Source organism: Microcaecilia unicolor, chromosome 6 (assembly GCF_901765095.1).
Source record: "Microcaecilia unicolor chromosome 6, aMicUni1.1, whole genome shotgun sequence".
Lineage (NCBI taxonomy): Eukaryota > Metazoa > Chordata > Amphibia > Gymnophiona > Siphonopidae > Microcaecilia > Microcaecilia unicolor.
This window is the reverse complement of record NC_044036.1, coordinates 299489003-299514744: the sequence shown is the minus strand read 5'-3', so window position 1 is coordinate 299514744 and position 25742 is coordinate 299489003. Positions and strand designations below refer to the sequence as shown.

Here is a 25742-nt window from a genome sequence, read left to right as displayed (position 1 = left end):
CCACCTGACCCACGCATGCCCCATTTTCCCACCAGCCCCATGCATGGCCCCCATTTCCCATATGGCCCCTTCTCAAACCCCAGTTCCAGCCCCCTTCTCCCATCTGAGAACCCCCATCCCACACCCTTCTCCCGTCTGAGTCCCCCTTACCCCCTCCCCCAACTGAGAACCCCCATCCCCCACCTTTCTCCCATCTGAGTCCCCCTTACCCCCTTCCCCCAACTGAGAACCCCATCCCACACCCTTCTCCCATCTGAGTCCCCCTTACCCCCTCCCCCCAACTGAGAACCCCCATCCCACACCCTTCTCCCATCTGAGTCCCCCTTACCCCCTTCCCCCAACTGAGAACCCCCATCCCACATCCTTCTCCCATCTGAGTCCCCCCCCCAACCCGACCCACCTACCAACTCTGTTCTCCTCCTGCTGCACCCACTAACTTAAAAAAATTGAGAAGTGCCAAGTAGCAGGCAGCGCCTCGCGTCTGCCCTGCTAGTAAAAATCTCCTGCACGTCTTCGGGCCGGCCTTCCCGCATTGTCCCGCCCTCCTCTGAGGTAATAGGCTCTTCCCGCATTAAGTCCCGCCCTCTTCTGAGGTAATAGCCTATTACCTCAGAGGAGGGCGGGACAATGCGGGAAGGCCGGCCCGAAGATGTGCAGGAGATTTTTACTAGCAGGGCAGACGCGAGGCGCTGCCTGCTACTCGGCGCTTCTCAGTTTTTTTTACAGAAAAGCGATTGATTGATCGTCGGGGGGAGGGATGGGAGCGGAGGGTGGGGCGACCCCAGGCGTGCCGCGCGGGGCCCCCTTGAGCGCGGGGCCCTATGCGGCCGCCTCGGTCGCCTCGCCCTAAGACCGGCCCTGTATGGTTGTGTGTATGTGTGTGTTTGAGATGGCATTCCCTCCTCTTCTCCCCCTTCCATGTTCTTTCCTCCTTTACCTACCCCTTGCACTTTCTCTTCTCCAATATTCCTCCACGATTCACATGAATGTCCTACTATTGCTTATCAAAGATGTCAGAATATTGGAGAAATGATAGCTCTGCAGATTATCCCGGTATTGGAGGCAGCTACTTATGAGTCATAAGAAATGTGGGCTCTGCACATGCTCCTGGATTCTATATATGGTGCCTGAAATTGTGGGTGTGTGCCTAAGTTGCGCACGCATCTTAATTGAATAACGATCTATCAATAATTGGGTGCTAACAACCAATTATTGCAGTTAATTGGCTCCAATTAGGATTTGCATATGCATCTTGCTATGTGTTATTCTTTAAAGATCTGTGCATAAATCTTTTAGTGTGCAACTTAAAATGGAGCATTGCTATGGGAGGGGAATGGGAAGATCAGGAATGTTCACTAAAGATGCGGGGATCTGCACCTAATTTATGTGTCAGGGTTTCCACCAGGTTTCGTTTGGTGTAAATTGGGCGCAGATCCTAGCACTAAGCAGTATTCTATAAATGGCACGCATCTTGGAGCGCTGTTTGTGGAATAGTGCTCCATGTGGATTTATTTCAGTGCCAAATTTGGGCACCATTTACTGAATTTAGCCTTTGGTTTATGTCCTGATTGGAGGTTTATCCTCAACTGTTCCTAACGTTCTTTATACTGTCATTGCAAAACATGACACCATTATGTCAGGGGTTCCCAAATCTGGTCCTGGAGGCACCCCAGCCAGTCAGCTTTTTGGGACATCCACAATGAATATTCATGAGAGAGGTTTGCATGCACTGCTTCCACTGAATGCAAATCTCTCTCATGAATATTCATTGTGGATGTCCCAAAAACATGACTGGCTGGGTTGCCTCCAGGACCAGGTTTGGAAACCACTGCATTGTGTCATCATATACCATTTCCATAATGTTTATATTGGAAGTACAGAGAGACAAACCTAACTACATCTGAATGAGCATAGAAGACGCATTAAAACCAGTACAAGTGCAATTCTACTCGTGGACCATTGTACTGATGAAAATTATTCTATCAATGATATTTGTATGATGGAAGATCATAGATAGTATTCCTCCCTCAGTTTGGGAGAGGATCAGGAATATCAGCTTGCATAGCATGAACAATATTGGATTTGCATGTTTCATACTTTACATCCTTGAGGAATGAATAAGGAAATATAGTGGTTACCCTTGTTGTGACTGATTGGAGTAAAGATAATGTAACTGCTTTTTATTGCATCCTATTGGCCCTTTTTGCTGAGTGCTTGTATATATATTCAGACACCATTTTGAAATGTTTAAATAGCTATTCCCAAACCAGTCCTCAGGGCACACCAGGTCCCGTAGGATTTTCAAGATATCCACAATGAATATTCATGAGCTATATTTGCTGGTCCTTGGGGCACACCTACTGCCATAGGGTTTTCAGGATATCTACGATGAATAGTCATGAGTTAGATTTGGCTGGATTAAATAATCTAAGATAGTATAAAGCAGAGTTGTTTAATGGTGGCAAAATAAAGAGAAATAGTCTTTTTTTTTTTTAAATCCTTACTACTATCTTCTCTCCATTCTCATCTTTTTTAATTGATTTTTTAAAACACTGCAAGGTTGGATCTAATTATTTAACTCTCCCTTCCCTCCCTCGTGTTTTGACGTGAATTGATTTTACAGGACTCCAGTGCATTTATAGAATGTTATTCTTCTGATCATCCAATCTGCCCAAAGCAAAATTCCTGACCTGTTAACTTCTCTTTTCATGTATGAAAATAACATTTTCTATTAGAACTGATGAGATGCCACCCGAGTAGTAAAATGTGCTGTGCACTAGGCAGCAAATAGGAGCTCAGCTGGATAATTTCCTGATGAGAACCTAGTGTAAAAGAATAATATCAAAGGCCATCTATCATGGCTCTCTGATGAAATCCAAAGGAGAAATCCTAAGAAGTCATATGCAATGGATGAGTACCAGATGGGAAATAGGAAAAGGTTAAGAGAGATGAATACACGATGGCTCCCAGATGAGAGCAGGATCAGAAGGAATAAGAAGCAAAGTTGTACATGACAATTCTAATGACAGCTGAAACAGTAGAAGGGAAGAGAAAGGCTGTATTATATAGCACCATGCTGAGAGCAGGAATGACTAGTATAAGCTTGATGTGGGGAATATTGGCTCCGCAGTCTGGACAGGGTAAGGCAGGGTCATCCTGCATCATCCTCGATGAGGGGAAGATGAAGGGGAGTGTAAGGAGGACAGGTTGTAAGAATGACATCTGTTGTAACTTACCAGACGGTTAGCCAGAGAGATAGTGCGTTCTGTGGCCTCTGCTTCTTGCTGACATTTTAGCTTCTCTGCTGTGGCCTTCTCAAACTTTGCAGTTAGCTTTGCCAGGTTCTCATTTAAGTGCTGTATAAGGGGGGGGGGGGGGGGGGGGGGGGGGGGGGGGGAACAATAAAAAACAATGTTTTAAGAAATGCATCCAAACCATTTCATACTGCAGTGGAACTACTTGTGCATCAAATGACATTGTGAATTCTGTAAATAAAATAAATAAATGAATTTCACAGCTTTCTATTCTCAACACCACAGAATGGTTTAAGGGTCTGGGTGTAAAACTCAAGATTGAGCACCGAGGCACAAATTGCAGGTCTTTCTTGTATGCCACTTATGAGCTTATCTTCAAAATTGAGGCTTAGAAACTAATTTATGTCCTGATAAGATTTAAAAGGATTATTAAATTTGGTAGACAACTTTGCATAAAGGAACAACAAACCAGTTTACAAAATTAAAACAAAACATGAAAAACAGAGAAAATGAACCCAACACACAGAAATGCAATGGAAGGATGATGCAATTCAAATTAATAAAAGCCTTTTGTGTTCATATTTCATTTAGAAAGTAAAAACCTTCCAAACAGTCCTCAACCATTAGTATCCCTCCCTCTCCTCACCTATCAATGCTGCATTGCTGCTCCCTGGCCCTGCAGGCTCATGCTGGTCCTGCACTTCTACCCTCCACAGCTGTCTCTGATCATACCCCCATTATGTCTGGTCTGCACAGCTACCCCTCATCCCACCCCCATCATGGCTCTTAGTGCTGCTGCTACTGCCTTTCCCACAGCCACTGATGATCCCACTTGTACGACAGCTTCCATATTTTGCCTGCATGGATTACAGCAGTATGAAAAGACTTTACTATCTTTTCTGTGTCCTGTGGACTCTCTGCAATGGTCTCACAGACCCCCAAAGGGCCATGGACTAGAGGTAGGGCATAGCATAGAAACTTATAAGATCTCACAGGTCACTAAACTACAGGATGAAATAGTTGAACCTCAGGCAATGGAGGAGACTTGCTTGACAGTCACTGGTTAGGAGTCCTCTTTCTAAATTGGAGGGAAACATAACAGGGTCTTGCATGTAGAATCCTGGGATTTCCTTACAGTACATGAGTTTTGGGGATTAGAGAGGCTATGATCACCCAGGATGGTATACCTGATTTGTGCTGCATCTAATGTCACCTACACAGTCACCTGGTACAGACTGCAGTCCTCACAGGCCACCAAGGCCAGCTACATGCTACAACAAAGGTAGATGGAGATGACAGGACCATGAAAATCTGTAAGAAGAGTCCAGTAGCACAAGGGCCTAGTGATAAGAAGGAAGTGTCCCTTTATTTGGAAAGAAGGAACCAGTGAACAACTCAGAGCTGTGGCAGAGATCTATTACCCAAGTGCATCCTTTTATCATACCTGAGTACTAAGGTGGACGAACCTGTCTCCATATACATCCCTCCCTGTCCCATCAGACAAGGAGTCTGTTTAGATACATTTGTTATTCATTTTATCTATTTGCATTCTTTGGGAGGAAAGCAAATAAATCTCATATTCATATCTCCATGCTGGGGATATACCTCTTAGAGGGAGTGAAGGGTGGTGGAGCACTCTAGGCCTGTATCTGCAATACACAGTTAAATCCATGTTGCATATAAATCAGAAGAGGCTTCTGAGGTGATGAAGATAGGAGTTGGAGAACACCAAGTTGGTCACTTAGCGGTAGATTCAAGAAAGCACACCAAAACTAAGGCATTAAAAAATTGAGCACTAAGCAAGTATTCTATAATGGCAAAGTTGGGCATCAATGCCATTATAGGATACTAGTTTAAGTCATTATTTGAGTGCCTAACTTTAGACATAAGCATATAAAAGACTGGTACTGTCAACTGTGAGCCCATTTAACAGTATGCCATAAACTTAGCACATACAGTGGGGGAAATAAGTATTTGATCCCTTGCTGATTTTGTAAGTTTGCCCACTGACAAAGACATGAGCAGCCCATAATTGAAGGGTAGGTTATTGGTAACAGTGAGAGATAGCACATCACAAATTAAATCCGGAAAATCACATTGTGGAAAGTATATGAATTTATTTGCATTCTGCAGAGGGAAATAAGTATTTGATCCCCCACCAACCAGTAAGAGATCTGGCCCCTACAGACCAGGTAGATGCTCCAAATCAACTCGTTACCTGCATGACAGACAGCTGTCGGCAATGGTCACCTGTATGAAAGACACCTGTCCACAGACTCAGTGAATCAGTCAGACTCTAACCTCTACAAAATGGCCAAGAGCAAGGAGCTGTCTAAGGATGTCAGGGACAAGATCATACACCTGCACAAGGCTGGAATGGGCTACAAAACCATCAGTAAGACGCTGGGCGAGAAGGAGACAACTGTTGGTGCCATAGTAAGAAAATGGAAGAAGTACAAAATGACTGTCAATCGACAAAGATCTGGGGCTCCACGCAAAATCTCACCTCGTGGGGTATCCTTGATCATGAGGAAGGTTAGAAATCAGCCTACAACTACAAGGGGGGAACTTGTCAATGATCTCAAGGCAGCTGGGACCACTGTCACCACGAAAACCATTGGTAACACATTACGACATAACGGATTGCAATCCTGCAGTGCCCGCAAGGTCCCCCTGCTCCGGAAGGCACATGTGACGGCCCGTCTGAAGTTTGCCAGTGAACACCTGGATGATGCCGAGAGTGATTGGGAGAAGGTGCTGTGGTCAGATGAGACAAAAATTGAGCTCTTTGGCATGAACTCAACTCGCCGTGTTTGGAGGAAGAGAAATGCTGCCTATGACCCAAAGAACACCGTCCCCACTGTCAAGCATGGAGGTGGAAATGTTATGTTTTGGGGGTGTTTCTCTGCTAAGGGCACAGGACTACTTCACCGCATCAATGGGAGAATGGATGGGGCCATGTACCGTACAATTCTGAGTGACAACCTCCTTCCCTCCGCCAGGGCCTTAAAAATGGGTCGTGGCTGGGTCTTCCAGCACGACAATGACCCAAAACATACAGCCAAGGCAACAAAGGAGTGGCTCAGGAAGAAGCACATTAGGGTCATGGAGTGGCCTAGCCAGTCACCAGACCTTAATCCCATTGAAAACTTATGGAGGGAGCTGAAGCTGCGAGTTGCCAAGCGACAGCCCAGAACTCTTAATGATTTAGAGATGATCTGCAAAGAGGAGTGGACCAAAATTCCTCCTGACATGTGTGCAAACCTCATCATCAACTACAGAAGACGTCTGACCGTTGTGCTTGCCAACAAGGGTTTTGCCACCAAGTATTAGGTCTTGTTTGCCAGAGGGATTAAATACTTATTTCCCTCTGCAGAATGCAAATAAATTCATATACTTTCCACAATGTGATTTTCCGGATTTAATTTGTGATGTGCTATCTCTCACTGTTACCAATAACCTACCCTTCAATTATGGGCTGCTCATGTCTTTGTCAGTGGGCAAACTTACAAAATCAGCAAGGGATCAAATACTTATTTCCCCCACTGTAAGTGTCAACACACCCCTGACCTGCCCATGCTTCTCTCATATAAACACCCCCTTTGCAGTTATGCGCTACAGAATGTAGGCGTTAAGTTTATAGAATAACACCTAAGTGCAGTTGCACAGGCAACTGCAAATTGGTGCCAATTAATACCACTTAAGGGTTATTATTGGCAGTTAGAGCCAATTACCAACCACTAAACAATTACGTTAGCCACGTTTCTATAACTTGCCCATGCAATTTTGCATGCTAGCTGCAAATTTGTGTGTCTATGTTTATAGAATTAGGGTTTTAGTGAGTTTCTTAATTAAGATGAAATATTAATGCTTAATCAAAGTGGAAAAAAAATGGTTTCACTGTGTGTTCACCATTTTTTTTTTTGAAGGAGGGGGAAAGTGTAGAAACCTCTGAAGTTCTGCCATGCTTAAAGGGAAGAGACCTCTAGTTGCGCTACTAAAGTACTGCATCATGACCTGTTTATATTATTGCAGTTTCCAGAAGAGGGGAGGGCTCTCCTGACCAGTGAGATACTCCACTCCTGTCCATGTTGTATCCATCTACAGTAGGGCAGTGTATGTATGGGAGTTCTACACTCCTGTCCATGCTGTACCCATTCTACAGTGTACCAGTGTATGTTTAAAGAACTTTATTAAGGCAATCTCTACAACCAACCAAGCCAACATAGAATGAGAAAAATGCAACAGAGTGCCCAATATAGTCTAAGTGCGACCAGGTTTCATGCACCCAAGAAAGGCGGGTGTAGTGGGCCTGTGGGTGTAACAAGTGCTAGGGATCCATTAAGTGCAGTGATTGAGTAAAATATGGTAGACCCGTGCTTCCCTGCCCCCTCCCCCCGAGAGCTAGGCACATCTGCGCAGACACATGATCAAGAAGGGGGTCTAAAACTTGATTGAAATCACCCACTAAGATCCAAGAGGCCGTAGAGTGCTGAATACCCAAGTGTACCACAAGTTGAAAGAAACTTATGTTGTACGTATTGGAACCAAATATATTAGACAGGAACAGTGCTTGGCCCATAATGTTCAGGTGGATTAAGACATACCACCTGGCTCTGCCGCAACATAGAAGGCGTGCCTGGCATGACAAATTTTTATAGATAAGGATTGCGACTACCCCCCCAACCGCCCTTGTGCCGAGGAAAAGAAGCAATCACCCACCCAGTGTCAGCACAACTTTTGGTGCTCTACATCAGGAAGTTTGGTTTCCTGAATATAAGCGAAAAACACCTTGTGATGCTTCAAAACAGAGAGGATCTTGGTGAGCTTAATTAGGGAAGTAATACCCGAAACATTCCAAGAGACTATATAGGACAGGGGACGATTAGCCATACTCCTACCTTAAAGAGACAAAGAGATGCATTAAATAGCCCACAATACTTCCAGGTGTCCAGCCCCCACCCAGAAGCATAGAAACAAAGCAGCTGGACTGGTTCGTCTTCATACCCAACCTGATCCCTGCAATCTTTGTAACTGTGCAGCGAAGCAGCCTTTTGCACATAAATGTGGAATTTTGTGATTATCACTCTGAGGCATGGATTGCTGGGCCGGGCCACTTTGCACCCAAGCAGTGGGCCTTCTCTGGACATACCGGTGATGAGCCCTCTGGGTGAGGGACGATAGAATCCAGCCAATGCTCCAACTCCTGCAGCAGTAACTTCACCAGCACCGACTCCGGAATTGTGACGAACCGGAGATTGTCTCTATACACCCAGTTCTCAAGGCCATCGAGTTTTGCTTGATGCTCACGTACCGTTAAATGCCATCTTCCAAGTCGGACACCTGGTACTCCAGTTCACCAGTCTTTCGGGTTAGTTCTGATGTGAGTTGGGACAAGCCTGCAATTTGTTCAGAGAGCTGGGTGAAGCAGGAGTCTAGAGCCTGTACCACCGAAGATGTAAGCTTCAATATTGCTGCCTCTGAACAAAGGAGCTGTGGGACCTGAAGAGGTTCCGCCATTTTGTTGTTTGCAGGCCTGCCGCAGTCTCTCTCTTTCCTTTGAGGTTTAGACACTATCGGAGCCGATTTGGTCAGGAATCTGTCCATGCAAGAAAAAAAATGCTAATGCAGAGGTACTGTGCCAAAAAGTAGAGAGATATGGAGCTGACGAAATAGGATTGAGAAGAGGCCTCTGGCCAGCTCCAAAGAAACACACCTAGAGCTCCTCACAGCATCAAGTGATCTCCAAAGTGTGCCAGTGTATGTGTGGGAGTACTACATTCCCGAACATGCTGTACTCATTCTACAGTGGGGTCGTGTATGTATAGGATTACTACACTCCTGTCCGTGCTGTGCCCCTTCTACAGTGGGGCAGTGTATATGTGGGAACGCTGCACTCCTGTCTGTGCTGTACCTGTTCTACAGATGAATTAGCTGGTAGTTCCATCATTTGTGAATGGGAATTTCTAATTATTTGTCATGTTTAGCCTTCTTCTAAGTGTCCTTGACACCCCCTGAAAATGGAAAATTATTGTCCAGTGCTGTCATTCTTAAGCACTAAGCATCTGGTGTCCTGCCATGAAAGAAGCATTATACCTTGTACAGCAAATAAAGAATTGTGGGCTTGCATATTAAAAATGCTTAGCTAGAAAGTGTATTCAAATATGTGTCGTGATTACCAGACTTTTGTTTCAGCAAAATGATCTCCTAAAATGCTGAATGCTACTGATTAAGTCACTAGTGTAAATGCAGAAAGTAACTGTCCCCCACCCCCACCCAAATCTCCCCTGATAGCCCATTCTGGAGTTACATAAGTACATAAGTAGTGCCATACTGGGAAAGACCAAAGGTCCATCTAGCCCAGCATCCTGTCACCGACAGTGGCCAATCCAGGTCAAGGGCACCTGGCACGCTCCCCAAACGTAAAAACATTCCAGACAAGTTATACCTAAAAATGCGGAATTTTTCCAAGTCCATTTAATAGCGGTCTATGGACTTGTCCTTTAGGAATCTATCTAACCCCTTTTTAAACTCCGTCAAGCTAACCGCCCGTACCACGTTCTCCGGCAACGAATTCCAGAGTCTAATTACACGTTGGGTGAAGAAAAATTTTCTCCGATTCGTTTTAAATTTACCACACTGTAGCTTCAACTCATGCCCTCTAGTCCTAGTATTTTTGGATAGCGTGAACAGTCGCTTCACATCCACCCGATCCATTCCACTCATTATTTTATACACTTCTATCATATCTCCCCTCAGCCGTCTCTTCTCCAAGCTGAAAAGCCCTAGCCTTCTCAGCCTCTCTTCGTAGGAAAGTCGTCCCATCCCCACTATCATTTTCGTCGCCCTTCGCTGTACCTTTTCTGCTGCTTTCACTCAAAGATGAGAATCAAAAATCATTTCTCTTTATTTATATAGCATGCTTTGTATGTCAGAACAGGTTGCAACCATTGGGATGAAAACTGATCATGAGCTAAAGTGTTTTTACTTCGAAGAGAAGATCTAGAGAAAAAGCCATTTGCAGCAAGTCTGTGCAAAGACTGTCATATCTGTTTTTTTTCTTGGCTTCCTTGTGATTAATATTTTACTATAAGACTTGAGTGCCATTTGTAAGAGAGTAAATTGTAGTCATGGGGATTCTTTCTCACTCATATCTTCAGTTCTCTCTCAGCTGCCTTCCACAAATCAAAACAATGTCTTTGAAGATAATGAGAGAACCCTAAAGCTGAAAAGGTGGCAGTGCACTCCATGTAGTATGAAATAACAGTGGGAGAAGAGTGAGAAATGAGCAGGTACCATCCCTGCAGCATAGCAATCTTAAGGGTGGACAAAGAGGAACTGACTCAAGGTGACAAAGCCTGGCTCATCCCTTCACTGCATGTTTCTTTCCTCCTCCCACTGTGCTGTGTCTCTTCTTCTTGTGCTATGGGCACAGTATTAGATTTGAATGTTAAGAGGTGGTACTTCCTGTTTACTATGAAAAACAGGACATACCTTGTTCAATATCTCAAATCTTCCAGGCAGCCTGAGGAAGAGTGGGAGGGAAGAAACATGCCCCTGCCACTGTGTCCAGAATGGTACTGCCTGAACAGATAGGAGTTGGAGCTGAAGGTTGGGGAATAATGCTGGAGCTGGAGACTGATACTAGGGTAGGTAGGAGCTGGAGATATTGCATATGGAGCAGGGGACTGGAGGCTGATGCTGGGACTGGGGGGCTGGGAGAAGAACGCTGAAGGCCAATGCTGGGACTACAGCGAAGTGAGTCAGAGGTTGATGCTGGTGCTACATAGGGCTGAGGCTGTTGCTGGGGATTGGGAGAAATAGGCTGGAGGCTGGGAACAGGGAGGCAGTGGTTGGGGCTGGGGACTTGTTATAACCTCCCCTGGACAAGAGCGAGAATAGTGAGGCTAGGCTCAGGGCTAAGTCAAGCAAGGTTGAAACCAGGTAAGATCAGACATAGAACAAGGATCAGGCAAGAGACAGGAACCAAAGGATTAAGAGAAATCAAACATGAAACATATAGGGAAGAACTTGCACTAAAGCAGTGCAAGAAGCTGGGATAGCAGTAAATACTGGTCAGGGCTACTGAAAACTGTTCAACTACTAAGGGTGTGTCTGACTGGACTTCCTCATATGCTACCATTGATAAAACATTCCTTTTGCTGGTACAATGGGTTCCTCCAAAGGTGGGCTTCTCCTTCTGCCTCTTCTAATCACATTTCTGGGAGCTCAGGTTGCAAGACTCCCTGGCTCAGCTGCAAGTCTCCAGTCCTTAGCCTGGGTTCAATTCCTAGAAAACCCTTAGGGGACTGGAGAAGGGGGCCAGAGTTTTATCCTGGGGGAGAGGAGAACATATTCTGTGTGGGTGGAAAGCAAGGACCGATGCTAAGGAAGGAGAGAAATGGATATAGAAGGAAAAGCAGGGGTAGTGGATGGCCTAGGAAAGGGAAAAATAGGCAGGAGGGCAGATCTGAGGACAAGGGGATGCGGTGAGCTGGGACTCAGACTTAGGCAGAGAACCTAGAATTGGGTGAGAGACCAGAAGACAACAGACTCCAAGATTAGCTGAGGATGCAGGGGAGGGATTGTGAATGAGGACTCAGGGATTGGGTAAAATGGAAGAATGGAGATGTGAGATTAGGTGGAAGGAAAGAGGGGACTAATAATCAGTTCAGGGATTAGTGAGGACAATGTGGACTAGGATGAGGGAATGAATAGAGCTGTGAGAATGAATACAGAAAATAGGGAGGGGAGACAATTTAAAAGACCTGGATGGGTTGGAAGGCAGTTGAAAATAAGAGAAGTCCACAGAAAAGACGAGAGACAAAAGAAGGGACTGCTCTTTAAGAGAGGGTAGGCTTGGAGGAGACAAAAAGAAGAAATGGGAGTCTGAATGGGGGAGGGGGCTAGGCCTGGTAAGGAGATGAGAGAAGCAGCGGAAGATACATGAGGCTGGGGAGAGAATAAGCATAGTAGATGGAAATGGAGGACTAGAAAGTATGTGAAAGATAAAGGGGGATAGGAGATTTGAGAAGAAATAAGAAGCAGAGATAGGGAATGGTAATATTAGGGAAGTAAGAATAAGAAATGGAAAGCTGGTAAGTAGGTGAAAGATAAATATAGGGAGACTAAAGACTGGAGGGGGGGACAAGAAGAATAAAATCTAGCTATATATGTAGGTTTTTAAAAAGGCATGTGAGAGAAAAAAGATGAAACAGAAGTCTTAATATCAAAAACAGATGTAGGGGAGGAAGGGAAAAGACAGGGAGAGTAAAGAAATAGAAAATAGAATGAGATCCTGGAAAAGAATTTAGAAGAAAACCAACAAGAGGAAGTGGTAAAGAGACCAGGACCAAACAGAAAAAGAAAATAATAAACAACATAGGTACTTTTGGTGTGCGGCCATTGCCTCAATATCTGGGTAGTTTATACTGCAAGACTAGTTCCAAAAAGGGGGTGCAAAAATTAGCTCAGGGCACAACAACCCCCGGCTAAAAGGCAGATGGCATTTAATGTGAGCAAGTGCAAGGTGATGCATGTGGGAAATAAGAACTCAAATTATAGCTACGTCATGCAAGATTCCACGTTAGGAGTTACGGACCAAGAAAGGGATCTGGGTGTTGTTGTCGATAATACACTGAAACCTTCTGCTCAGTGTGCTGCTGCGGCTAGGAAAGCGAATAGAATGTTGGGTATTATTAGGAAAGGTATGGAAAACAAGTGTGAGGATGTTATAATGCCATTGTATCGCTCCATGGTGCGACCGCACCTTGAGTATTGTGTTCAATTCTGGTCGCCGCATCTCAAGAAAGATATAGTAGAATTGGAAAAGGTGCAGCGAAGGGCGACTAAAATGACAGCGGGGATGGGACGACTTCCCTATAAAGAAAGACTAAGGAGGCTAGGGCTTTTCAGCTTGGAGAAGAGATGGCTGAGGGGAGACATGATAGAGGTCTATAAAATAATGAGTGAAGTGGAACAGGTGGATGTGAAGCATCTGTTCACGCTTTCCAAAAATACTAGGACTAGGGGGCATGCAATGAAACTACAGTGTAGTAAATTTGAAACAAATCGGCAAAAATGTTTCTTCACCCAACGCATAATTAAACTCTGGAATTCGTTGCCAGAGAATGTGGTGAAGGCGGTTAGCTTGACAGAGTTTAAAAAGGGGTTAGACGGTTTCCTAAAGAACAAGTCCATAAACCACTACTAAATGGACTTGGGAAAAATCCACAATTCCAGGAATAACATGTATAGAATGTTTGTACGTTTGGGAAGCTTGCCAGGTGCCCTTGGCCTGGATTGGCCGCTGTCATGGACAGGATGCTGGGCTCGATGGACCCTTGGTCTTTTCCCAGTGTGGATTTATGTACTTATGTGTGCAATGGCAGCAGGTATAGTCCCTGCAGCAGGCTGTAAATATATAAAAAAAAATCATAGCTCACATTTTTTTACAGCTGTGGCTCAAGGCAAGTTTGAACCCAAGGCAATGAAAGGTTAAGGGCTTGCCCAAGATCATACGTAGCCACACTGGGATTTGAACCGGGCTTCCCTGGCTCTCAGTCCATTACTCTAACCATCAGATTAATCTTCCACTTTGCAATGTCTGTATGCAAATTCTAGAAGCCTAGAAAATAAGAGGACAGAGTTAAAATAAGAAGGATAACCCTTCACTGTGAAATGCTGACTGCTAAGGTCCTTGGAATGTGAAATGGTGGAGGCTATCATCCCTGCACTGTGAATTGCTGTCAGCTACAGTCCTTGCAATGTGAAAAGGTGGCAGGTTAGGATCTCTGTAGTGCACTTTGGACTCAGTAGCTTGCTGAAAATAATGGTTGCAGTTCAGTCCTCTCTCTGGAGAACATAAATATACATAGAGGGATTATATTCTGGGTTTATTTTCAGATTTTTAGCTGTTTGAACTTTATTCTTCCTATACAACACAACAATCTCTCTGAAATAGTGGCAAATAGTACTTTCACAAGGCTATGGTTCTGTGAAGTGCATGAAGTTTTAAATGAGAAGAAGGGGAAAAAGCCTCTGAAACCAGCCCAACCACCAACCCAAATAATTGTTTCACGATTTTTGTATTTTAATGATTTAATGTGCACGTTTTCTTTTTTTGCACCCTAATGATTTCGTTTAACACATTTTGTAAGGTCTCCCAAGCCTTCAGACAGCTATCTACAGTGAAACTCTGGCCAAAGTCGGTGTGACAGACCTACTACTTACAAGTTGTTTACTGCACTTGAAGTTTAAGTTAAGTAGTCTTTTACTTCTTTTTGTGGATCCATCCATAGTCAGTTCTGTGAAGCATAGCATTTTACATTAAAAGAAATAAGGGGTTTTTTTTGTGCCAGTGATGAGAAATAGCCCATTGATTCTCCTCAACCCTTGTTTTTGAAAACAATTATTTGGGTTGGTGGTTGGGCTGGTTTCAGAGGCTTTTCCCCTTCTTCTCATTTAAAACTTCATGCACTTCACAGAACCATAGTCTTGTGAAAGTACTATTTGCCACTACTTCAGAGAGATTGTTGTGTTGTACTAATACTCTCTACTCCTTTTTGTGATATATGAACTTTATTCTTCACCACCAATCCTGTGTTTTTCTGGGATGTTTCTTATTATTCCCAATTATTACCAACTTGATCTCTTTGGGCACCTCTTTCCTTAAACACATTTCTCTTGTTTGTTTGTTTCACTTGGCTTTACTTCTCATAATCTTCCTGAAGCTTAACCTTCACTGACTTATTCCCAGTATAACTTTGTCCAGACTTGGAATCCACTCTCTGCTTATTTGAAGTTATTATTCACTCCATCCATTTTGGTTTCAGTCACAGAAATAAAGTGCTGCTCATCTTCTCTTATTCCAAATTCACCCTCAAAGTTCAGCATTTTTTCTTCTCTTATTCACCACTGCTCTAAGATTACCTACAATTTTTGATGTTATCTTAGTTCTGCTCTATATTACACTTATAATCCTCCTTCTGTCTGCTGGAGATACCAGCCCAAATCCTGGCTCTTCAAAGCAATACTAAGAAAACTCTGAGATTTTACAGTTAGGTGTTTAAATTAAATATCAATTGTCAACTGAAAATTTACCAAACTTCACGGGCTTAGCTTAGGTTCTGAAGTTAGGTACCTATTGCTGAAAACCAGACTCCTCTCTTTCCCTGAATACAAAGAAAGGCCCTATTAAACCTCTCATGACCCCTACCTATATCAAAACCTTTTCATTATCCATGTAGAAAATGAATAAATCCACTCCATTGCACTACAGACTCTGTCCTTCCAACCGCCCTTAAGGATCTCCAGATAAAGAAAATTATTTGATTTTCAGATGATTCCTAAGCCTAAAATAGTTGGAAATGTGTCTTAACTTTATGATATTAAATTTGTTAGCTGCAGAATAGTAACTGAAAAAGCTTTATCTCTTAGGATTGGCCTAGTGGTTAGGGTGGTGGACTTTGGTCCTGGGGAACTGAGTTCGATTCCCGGCACAGGCAGCTCCTTGTGACTCTGGGCAAGTCACTTAACCCTCCATTGCCCGCCGCATTGATCCTGCCATGAGTGGGAAAGCGCGGAGTAAAAATGTAACAAAAAAAAATGGATCACATGCCCTGTCAGGACAATGTCAAAGGCCTTCTGATTGGAAGAACCTTTATATAACTATATGTCTAAGTTAAATGTTGAACATTAAACAGCAGCTGTGCTACTAAATACTGACTTTCATAAACTTGCTAATTTTGTTTTATTTTTAACAGACTTTGAGATAATGCCTTATTTCGCTTTTAACTGGTCGCAAGCATTAAAGTTAGAGAATTTCATTGAGTTCTAGGTTTAAACTCCTCTCACTGATTAATATATTCATAAATGTGTGAAGTTTCCAAGATATGTATGTCCCTTAAGGAGCTGCAACCTGCTCACTCAGTCCCAGGTGGCACTGTGCTATGCCGCCATGGGAGAGGTAATAGAGAAAAAAATGGAAAAAAAAACCTCCATCTTTGTTATCTGCTTGTTTTATTTTTATAATTATGTTGGTCCCAAACTCTGGCTTCTGATTTCCTCTGTGCATCTTCTTCTTTTCATTTGCCATTTTTTCTCTCTCATCTTGTCTTCACTTCCTCCCATACATCCTTCTCTGACATTACACTCTTCCTTTCAGAATTCTTCTTTTTATTTTTCCGCTTGTCTATCCAGATTTGACTCCTTCATGTCCCTCCTTTTCTGATGCACCTCCTTACTCTTCCCCTCAACCCAGCCCTCCCATTCTCCATCTCTAACTTCTTCCTCAGCCTGAGTCTTTCACCAACTCTCACCTTTCTCTCCTCCTCCTTGCTATCCAGCATCTCCTCTTTCCATTCCCCATCCAGCATTTTCCTACTCCCCCCCTATGTCCAGCAACCCCTTTCTGTCTCCCTATTTTACTCCCATGAACAACAGTTCCCCTGTCTCCCTATTCTCCTGTGCCCAGTATATTCCCCAAATGTACAACATCCCCTTCTCTCCATAGCCTCCCCCGGTTGTAGGTCAGTTCCCAACTGGACAGTTCCCACCCACCAATTCCATTCTGGACAATTCCCACTGAACCAATTCCAACCCATAACCCAAAAAATACAAAACACACAAGGCAAGTAATCTCCCTCCTTTTTCTCTTCCAGACATGCAGTTCATGTGTTTGGGGGCAATGCACCCCCTCCACACACACCCCAAACTAGGTTTCAGCCTAATTCATGTTTAATCTGGGATCTAAATGTCATAAATAAATAAATAAATACAAACTGTAGTTCATGGGGGGTAATGCCCCCCAAACACCCCCAAACTAGGTTTGAACCTAATTCAGTCCCTCAAAATGATGCACTGATTATGATTTATAATTACTACTCTACCTTTGCCTCCCACATCCCCCAAACTAGGTTTCAACCTAATTCATGTTTAATCCGGGATCTAAATGTCATAAATAAGTAAATACACAAACAGATAAGTAAAAAATTCAGTTCATGTAGGGGGCAATGCCCCCATACACACCCAAACTAGATTTCAACCTAATTCAGCTCTTCAAAATGGCACACTGATTATGACAAATTACTACTCTACCTATGAAAAGTTATTTTGTTATTATACATCCTCTGTGTTCATCCGCATGCTGCTCTAACCTCCTTGCTCCAGATGTTGTTAAAAAAAAGTGCTGCCAGGACTTATGGGACCCAAGAAAGAAGCTACGGTTGGTAAAAAAAAAAAAACTAGGGGAGCCGGGAAATGACCGGGGGTAGGGGGGAAGTCCTTGATGGGAGGTGTCCCCCTTAAGTGGGAACTGTCCGAGTGGGAACTCGCCTGATACCATATGGCTGTAGTGATGCTGAAGGAAGATGAGTCATACAGCTAAATTCTGAATAGATTGTATATGGTTCAAGTAGTAGATCCACCATGAGCAGGTTGTAGCAGACAAAGATATGAACATGAATCTGGTCTGCTACAACCTGCTCATGGTGGATCTACTACTTGAACCATATATTCAGAATTTAGCTGTATGACTCATCTTCCTTCAGAATCACTACAGCCATATGGTATCAGTTGAGTTCCCACCCACCAATCCCCAACCCCCAAGATAAGTCCCACCTAGGACAATAAGCCACACCCATTTGTGAGCCTAAGGCAAACAGATGTGATTCAGAAATGTCAAAACCTTGAAGTGAATATTCAAAGGATTTACTTGACAAACATCAGTGGCATAGACATGGGGGGTTGTATCCCCCTCCAAACCTGAAGCACTGGATGGCGGGGATGCCAAAGCCCCACCAGCCAAAGAAATACAGTGCCTGAGTCGCTCCTCTCCTCCTTGAGTAGCTTCTATAATACAGAAGTCCACAAAGTGCCTCCTGCTTCCAACACTAGGGACTTCTTGGTCAGTTTGTGAAAGAACAGTGCATGCTCAGGGAGTCCTGGAGTTGGTGGTTGGAGGCATGCCATCAACTTCTGCATTACAGAAGCAGCACATGGTTCAGGCATGGCATTTCTTTGGCTGGTGGGGCTTTGACATCTCCACCAGCAAAGGTATGTTAAATCACCCGGGGGGGGGGGGGGGTGAACAGTAGGAATGTGTTGCCTCCCCCCCCCCCCTCCTCGGCTCCACAAAATTGGAGGGCTAACTACACTCCTGTTAGGTACATCCACCTCTATAACTGGCTAAACTTGGTCAAAACTGCAAGCTACATAAATTATCCAAATTCAAAAAGGGTAGCATTAATGCTGAATGGCTACATTTAAAAGCTAATGTAGCCATTCAGCATTATATTCAGTACTATCCAACTAGAATTAGTTATTTAACTCCCACTGCAAAAAACAGCAGGCTTAAATCTTCCGACAAAAGTTTTTGACTTCGTAGTTTCTCTTCTTCTTTTCTTTGTGCTTCCAGATCAGTTAGAACTAGGGTTGTGATTCTGGCACCAAGAGCCTTTGTGTGCATTACTCAGAGTTTAATCCCCTCTTAATAGACTCCACACTCTCTTACTGTCTATGCCAAGTCTGGTCCTTGGATCAGCAGTCCTAATGTCAACAACTAATGTGCTAGGGCTCTAAATATGGCCACCAGGGGTTACCCTGAACAAAAACTATGACTTCTCACTGTCTCCTGCACCCAGGGGCTGTAGATACTGCCTCTGCAACATACCAACCAACCCAAAGCACAGAAAACCCAACTTGGGTTTGAGTCAAAGGCCAGTTGCATGACACTGCATAGCCCTTACAATGAGCCACTGGGCTAATATGAATGAATAGATTTAGATAGATATTTAGCTGTGCACTTAGTTGGGACAAATGCAGCTGAATATCTGTATAAAAATAACTGGGGGAAACTTATTTTGTTTAGCTTATCTGCTCATTAAAAAAAATTTTTTTTGCATATCAAACACATTCTAAATGATCAGAAACCTGATAGTCCTACAATTTAAGGTTTCTGTAGATGGCACTATGTTGCTTATCATTTTTTGTACTTACAGTGATTTTGGCCTTGATATGCATCAGTTTCTCTTGGGCTGAAGCCAGGTCTGCATTGGCCTTGTTAAGTGCCTGGCGCTTGGGCTCCACATCACAGTACACCTCGTAGAACTTTACAATGTTGATAACCCAGGAGCACAGACCAGATGCAGCATATGACTTGGATGACACAAATTCAGGATTGAACTCAGGGTCCTGTAAGTATGGCTGAATAGCTCTGATGCAGTTCTCATGGATATTTTCCTTATTGAAATTGACCAAGGAGTCCAGAAAGCCATCTACTTTGCCCATAATGACTCTGGCAGCCTTCCAGCTCCTGTCCTTCGGAACTTTCCCAGCTGCAGCAGTCAGCACCATGACTGCGGCAGTCACGTTACTGACAGCTGAGGGAGGGGCCCCAAATGACTTCAGCTCTGTTAGATTGGTCTGAAAAGAAAAAAAAAGCATTAAGGAACAATGAAGAAACTATTCTTCCCTTTGTATGCATGCACTAATGGAACCAGGCACTGAAGTCATCAATTTAGAGAAATAGCCTCCAAGCTTGCAATGACAACTGGAACTTTAATCTCTATCGATGGTTCTTTGCATAAGAACAGTATAGCCCTATTCCTTAATGGGTATAATTTAATGATCTCCACAAGCAAAAATATGCAAGCCTATTGGCTTATGAATCTGGGGGATCTTCAACCCCATCCTCCAGAATAAACACATGCTGTTCACTCATTCCATGCTATACCTCTCGGCTTACACTGATCCATCAGAAACCTTGAGGAGGTCTTTTACAAAGGCACGCTAGCATGTTTATCGTGCGCTAAACACTAGAGACGCCCATAGGAATATATAGGCATCTCTAGTGTTTAACGCACATTTAACGCACTTGCTAAAAATGCTAGCATGCCTTTGTAAAAGGACCCCTGAGTTAGGTCTGGTTTTTCCTTCAACTCCTGCTCTACAGCATTCTGAGAGTCGACATCCTGCTGCTGTACAAGATACAGAACCTCAAATCCAAGAACACAAAGGGGCCCATTCACTAAAGTGCTTTAGGCAGTTAACATGCACATTAGCAAAATTTAACTGCTACTGCACAAGTGCAGCAATTGTTACCGCATTGGTTCAGCAGTTAGCATGTGCACATTCACACATTAAAACAGCATTTCGTGTTTGGGGGGGGGGGGGGGGGTAATTAAGTAGGTCACGGAATGGGCATGGAGAGCAAACTCCAGGAATCGCGCAGCACACACCTCCTGCTAACCAGATTTTGTGTAGTTAGCTTGGGTCCACTTAACAGTACCATGTGCAAATGGTCATTTTAATGCAGGATCTGCAAGTGAAACGCTAGGACATCCTTCAATGGTGGCTGTGCTAGAGCTGCACTTAATGAATGTTAATGTTTTGCATTAAAACATGATAAATGCAATTTCTAACACATTTTAGTAAGAGGGACTCGGACATGAAAAACCAGGACTAACTAGAAGAGTCCCTAATAGAATGAAGTTGAGATGGATGCATTTTACTCTTCTTGTTACAACAAACATAGAATCACTATATAGAATGTCACCATTTTAAAAAATATCTACTCTGAACCACCAATATACACCAGTAATGATTCCTGACTCAGCAATACTTTGATTTCATTAGTGACATGGGACCTGCTATGGGCATCTAAGTGGACCATCTGCATGCCAAACTTTAAATGGAAGAATGGGAAACAATATTCCTGAATGAATCCCACACTACATCTTACAAATAGTACTTGTAAATTAATAACATTTTTGTGATTTGGACTAAAGGAGAAGATATTTTCAAACAATTTTGCAGTTCTTTCAGAGCATTCTATCTTTCAGATTCAAATTAGACTATTCCATGAAGAGAGTTTGCTTTTGGTCTTTACAATCTGAATCAAGAATGGACATTTACAAATATCTGAATAAATAAGAACAATGCTCTAGAGGGCAGTCATGGGTACATCTAAGTGTGCTCAATATTTTCATTTCCATGGGTCTGAGGGCTTTTGGTCTGTTTTCATACCCTATTGAGTGTATTTAATGCCTCCTGGGCTGCTGCTAGGGCAGGCTCTGCTTTAGCCAGGTCCTCCTCACAGTCCTTCTGCTTGCGTCCAACCTCCTCTGCAATTACAGCCACCTTCTGCTCCTCCTCATCAGCAATGGCCTTCTCCTTGCTCACTTTCTCTGTCTCCACACCTACCACCTGGATCAGCTTATCAGCATCCTCGTTCTTCTGCTTCAGCTCCACCTCTTGTGCTGCCAGTTTGGCCTTAAGGTCATCCACCTATAGGTACACCCCCCACCACACACAAAAAAGCATCAGTAGGGAAAGAAACATATATCCCAAGAACTTGCTCCAAGTCTATTCACTAAGATGTGAAGGCAGCCCTGGTCTAGATTAGTCACTCCAGGGGCCAATTAACAGTGCTGATTAGCTAGTTAACCAATTAAGTTACATGCATTGTTGTAGAATACGCTTTGAGTTCCACATGGAAATTAAAGTGCCATATATAGAATTTGGGGGAATGTGCATACATGCACATAAGTGCACTTGCCTCAGGGAAGACGTAAATGTGTGTGCAAGCATTTCTGCACCATTGACCACTACCATAGCACCCTATTTTACTAAGGCACGTTTAGGGCCGCCGAGAGACTGGGCCCCACAAGGTCACTGCCGCCACTCCCCCTCCACCCCCGAGGTTGCTGCCGCTGCTCCACCCTCCACCCCCCCCCAGGTCGCCGCCGCCGCTCCTCCATTCACCCCCCCCACCCGAGGTCGCCGCCGCCGCTCCCCCCTCCGTCTGCCACCGGGCCGGGTCCCCTGCATTGAAATCGCAGCGCCTCTCACCTCCATGAAAGCAGCGCTGCAGGCAGCAGAATGCCTCCCTTTGGCTCTCCTTCCCTCCTTGTTTCCTGCCCTCGCGGAAGTTACGTCAGACGAGGGCGGGACACAGGGAGGGAAGGAGGCCCAAAGGAAGGCGATCTGCTGCCCTGCTGCCTGCAGCGCTGCTTTCACGGAGGTGAGAGGCGCTGCTTATTCAATGCAGGGGGCAGACGGTCGACGATGGAGGGCGGGTGGGACTGCGGCGCCGGGCCCCAGGGAATTTTGAAACCCCCTGCCCCCCCTCTCGGCGGCTATGGGCACGTTAGCCTCTACGTTGCCCTTATAAAATCGGTGCCTTTTTTGAAAATTTTTATAGGTGTTCTGTTATAAAATTGCTGCCTTTATGCTTAGAAATAGGCACTTATACAACTGCACTGAAGTACACATGCATAAAAAGTATGTGCTGCTGTTCTGCCCCCACATGTGTGTGTGCATGTGTACATTCAGGGCCCTGTTTACTAAGGTGCGCTAGCGTTTTTAGTGTACGGTAAACACTAGAGACACTAATATATTCCTATGGGTATCACTAGCATTAGTGTGCACTAAAAATGCTAGCAAGCCTATAGCGCTGCTTAGTAAACAGGGCCCTAATTTTGCATTGGACCTCATGTGCACTGAAAAATTTCAGCTTGAACTTCTTTCATATGGCACCCCTTAGATTTGTTATATGTGGTGAAGTAACTGTTGCTGTCAAATTTCAGTAAAACTGAATGATATTTAGAGGTCACTCAAGCTCAGTAAAGTTCAGTTATCTAGCAATTTCATTACTATTTGTCTACTGGTAAAGAAACAGCTTGTTAAAAATCAAAGTTAAGTTTATCGGTGTGTCTAATGCTTACAAAAAAAATGATATAACTTTTGTAACTTGCAGTTGCACAAAAAGAATATTGTGAGAATTACTTATTTACTTACTTACAGTTCTTTGATTATGCAATTGTTGCCATGTGGAAAGCACAAATTTTGTTTAAGAATTTCATAGTTTCTAACGTTTTAATTTGGATTTGGACATAATTTTGACATTTTACTCTTGATGTAAACTTTTTGAATTCTTCTATAACAAATATTAAATATGATAATGTTGAGTATAATAGTAGCTTCAGAGTAGTGATACTGATCATCTTCAATAGTCATTTGCATTTCTTGGAACAAAATGGCATATGCAATTAGTTAAGAAGGCTTAATATAGCCACATTTCCTCACTTTTGGACTATAAGCAGTGGCACATATATATGGACTGTTGGGCCTGTTAGCAAAGCCATAACTGGAATGAAACTTCTAACCAATGGGCAGGTCCTTTCTGTTTTCTTCTACCAATACAAGATATGAAAGCAAAGAATAAGAGAGAGTTCAAGACAAACAGGACAAGCTGCATTTTGTTTGTGGAATTGTTATGATCGTGGTCAGAACCCCTCTCAAACTTACCTTTTTCCTGGGGGTCAGCTTCTTAGCTGGCTTCTGTTTCTTTTGTCTGTCCTTTCTGAGCTAGCTCTCTCTCTCTATGCTGGCAGCTTCCAGCAGCATGACTCTAATTGTTTTACTTTACTACAGCTGTGTGTATGTGGACTGAGTTAGCTCTATCTCTCTTTGGGTGTACTGGCTTCAAGTGCTTCACGGTGCTGCATTGGTGTGGGTTGGGCCTCTCTGGGTTTCAGTGTGCTGTCTGCCTGGCTCTAGGGAGTGTGACATCATCTGGGAGGGCCTTGATAAGGAAGTGGTGTTCTTCCCTTCAGGGCCTTTGCAACGTTTGCTTTTGCTACTTGCTTTAGGTCCAGGTTAGTGTTAGTGCAGTGTGCACTGGTGACTGTGTGTTTAGCTTTCCTGCTTTTCCCTCTTGGTGCTTTGGAAGCATTGCTGTGTGTAAGGCTTTGGAAGCTCTGTTGCTGATAGAAGTACTTCAGGGTTTGGTGTTGTTAGGAACACTGCAAATTTGACTGTTAGAAGTACTTCTGGTGATTGTGCTGTTGGGAGCTTTGCAGTCTTTGCTGTTTGTGTTTGGTGCTTTAGAAGCACGGCTGGGTCTGGTGCTTTGGAAGCACTTTTGGCTAATGTTTAGCTTCCCTGCCTTTCCCTTGTAGCTCCCCTGCTTTTCCCTCTTGGTGCTTTAGAAGCATTTCTGTGTCTAGGGCTTTGGAAGCTCTGCTGTGTTTGGTGCTTTAGAAGCACGGTTGGGTCTGGTGCTTTGGTAGCACTTTTAGGCTTATGTGTTTAGCTTCCCTGCTTTTTCCTTGTGGCTCCCCTGCTTTCCCTTTTGGTGCTGTGAGGGACACTCTTGTTAGTTTAGTGCCTAGGGGCACTCGTTAGTTTAGTGCCTAGGGGCACTCCTGTTAGTATAGGGCTTAGGAAGTCCTTTTGTTAGTTTACTGTTAGGGACACTTCTGTTGGTTTAGGGCTTGGGAGCACTTAGGTCAGTTTAGGATTTAGGAGTACTTCTGTTTCCAGTCCTGGTCCCTGTGTCATCCGGTTTCCGGTAAGTCCTGCCGGCCACTCGAACCCAAGGGCTCAACCCTTGGGGGGGCAGTGGCTAAGTGGAGTTGAAGCTGGACGGACCAGTCTAGTGTGTTCCAATCCGGTGTGCTCCAGTCCAGTGTGTTCCGGTCCGGTGTGTGTTCCAGTCTGGTGTGCTCCAGTCCAGTGTGTTCCGGTCCGGTGTGTGTTCCAGTCCGGTGTGTGCCAGTCCTGTGTCCTCCAGTCCGGGGGATTCCAGTCCTTGTGTTCCAGCTCACTGGGCGGTGCCTGCAGTCCTTGCCGGTGTGCTTGCCCAGTGTTGGTTGGGGGTTTTTGCCTGCTGGTGCCGCTCCTCAGCAGCAGCCCAAGGGCTCACGTTTGCTCCAGAACCCGGCCCTGCGGGCTCTGAACCTGACAGGAATATGGCTAACATTCCAAAACGTAATCAAGAAGCTAGAAAAGATGTTCGGCAGGAGACAGAAGTCAAAGAAGAATTGCAAAGGAAGAACTCAGACCCAGCACCTGAAGAAAAATTGTTGCAAACCTCAAAGTCGTGAATGACACAGCTGAGAGGGGCATTAAACTAATCCAGGACTTTAATAATAGCATCACTAAAAGCAAGCAAGGAACAAAAGAAATTTATCCTCGTGCTTGTGTCAGAGCAATGGTCAACACTTCCAGAAGTGAAACATGTCATTATTGGCAATGGGCGGTTCGGACAGTGAAGGTATATTTCATTCACCACGAATAAACATTATTGCTGTTAACTGCATCAGATATGCTACAAACATTATTTGGAACTACTTAAACTGCAAACACTTTACTTAAATCTAGATTCATTGGCAACAATTTTCTTGGGTCTAGCTGGCAGCAGATGACAATTAGTAGGAAGATTGGCTAATAACAGGAGCACAATTATTTTTCTGGGCAGATTCAATGGCAGTCGAGGAGCACAGTGGAAATCTCTACCAGCCCATGCAGCAGTAGCATTAATAGATATTGTGAACCAACCCCAGAAACTGCAGCAGCCACACCCCCTTTCTCCACAAGGCTTCCTGTAACCAAGCAAAAATGAAGGGGCATGGCACTATTCTCACTTTCACTATAAATGCACTACTATCTGAAGAGTACAGGCAAATGAGGCACTTGTGACCCCAG

General features: G+C 44.1%; 1 protein-coding gene across 1 annotated transcript in view; it reads right to left on the bottom strand.

The window, feature by feature from the left end:
- Window positions 1–25742, bottom strand: part of DNAH9 (dynein axonemal heavy chain 9) — a 408742-nt gene that overhangs the window by 123004 nt on the left and 259996 nt on the right. The window contains exons 49-51 of the mRNA XM_030208005.1: window positions 21279–21539; window positions 19251–19676; window positions 3237–3356 (exon numbers count right to left, since the gene is read on the bottom strand). Coding sequence (XP_030063865.1) covers window positions 3237–3356; window positions 19251–19676; window positions 21279–21539 — 807 coding nt within the window. The remainder of the gene's footprint in view (window positions 1–3236; window positions 3357–19250; window positions 19677–21278; window positions 21540–25742) is intronic.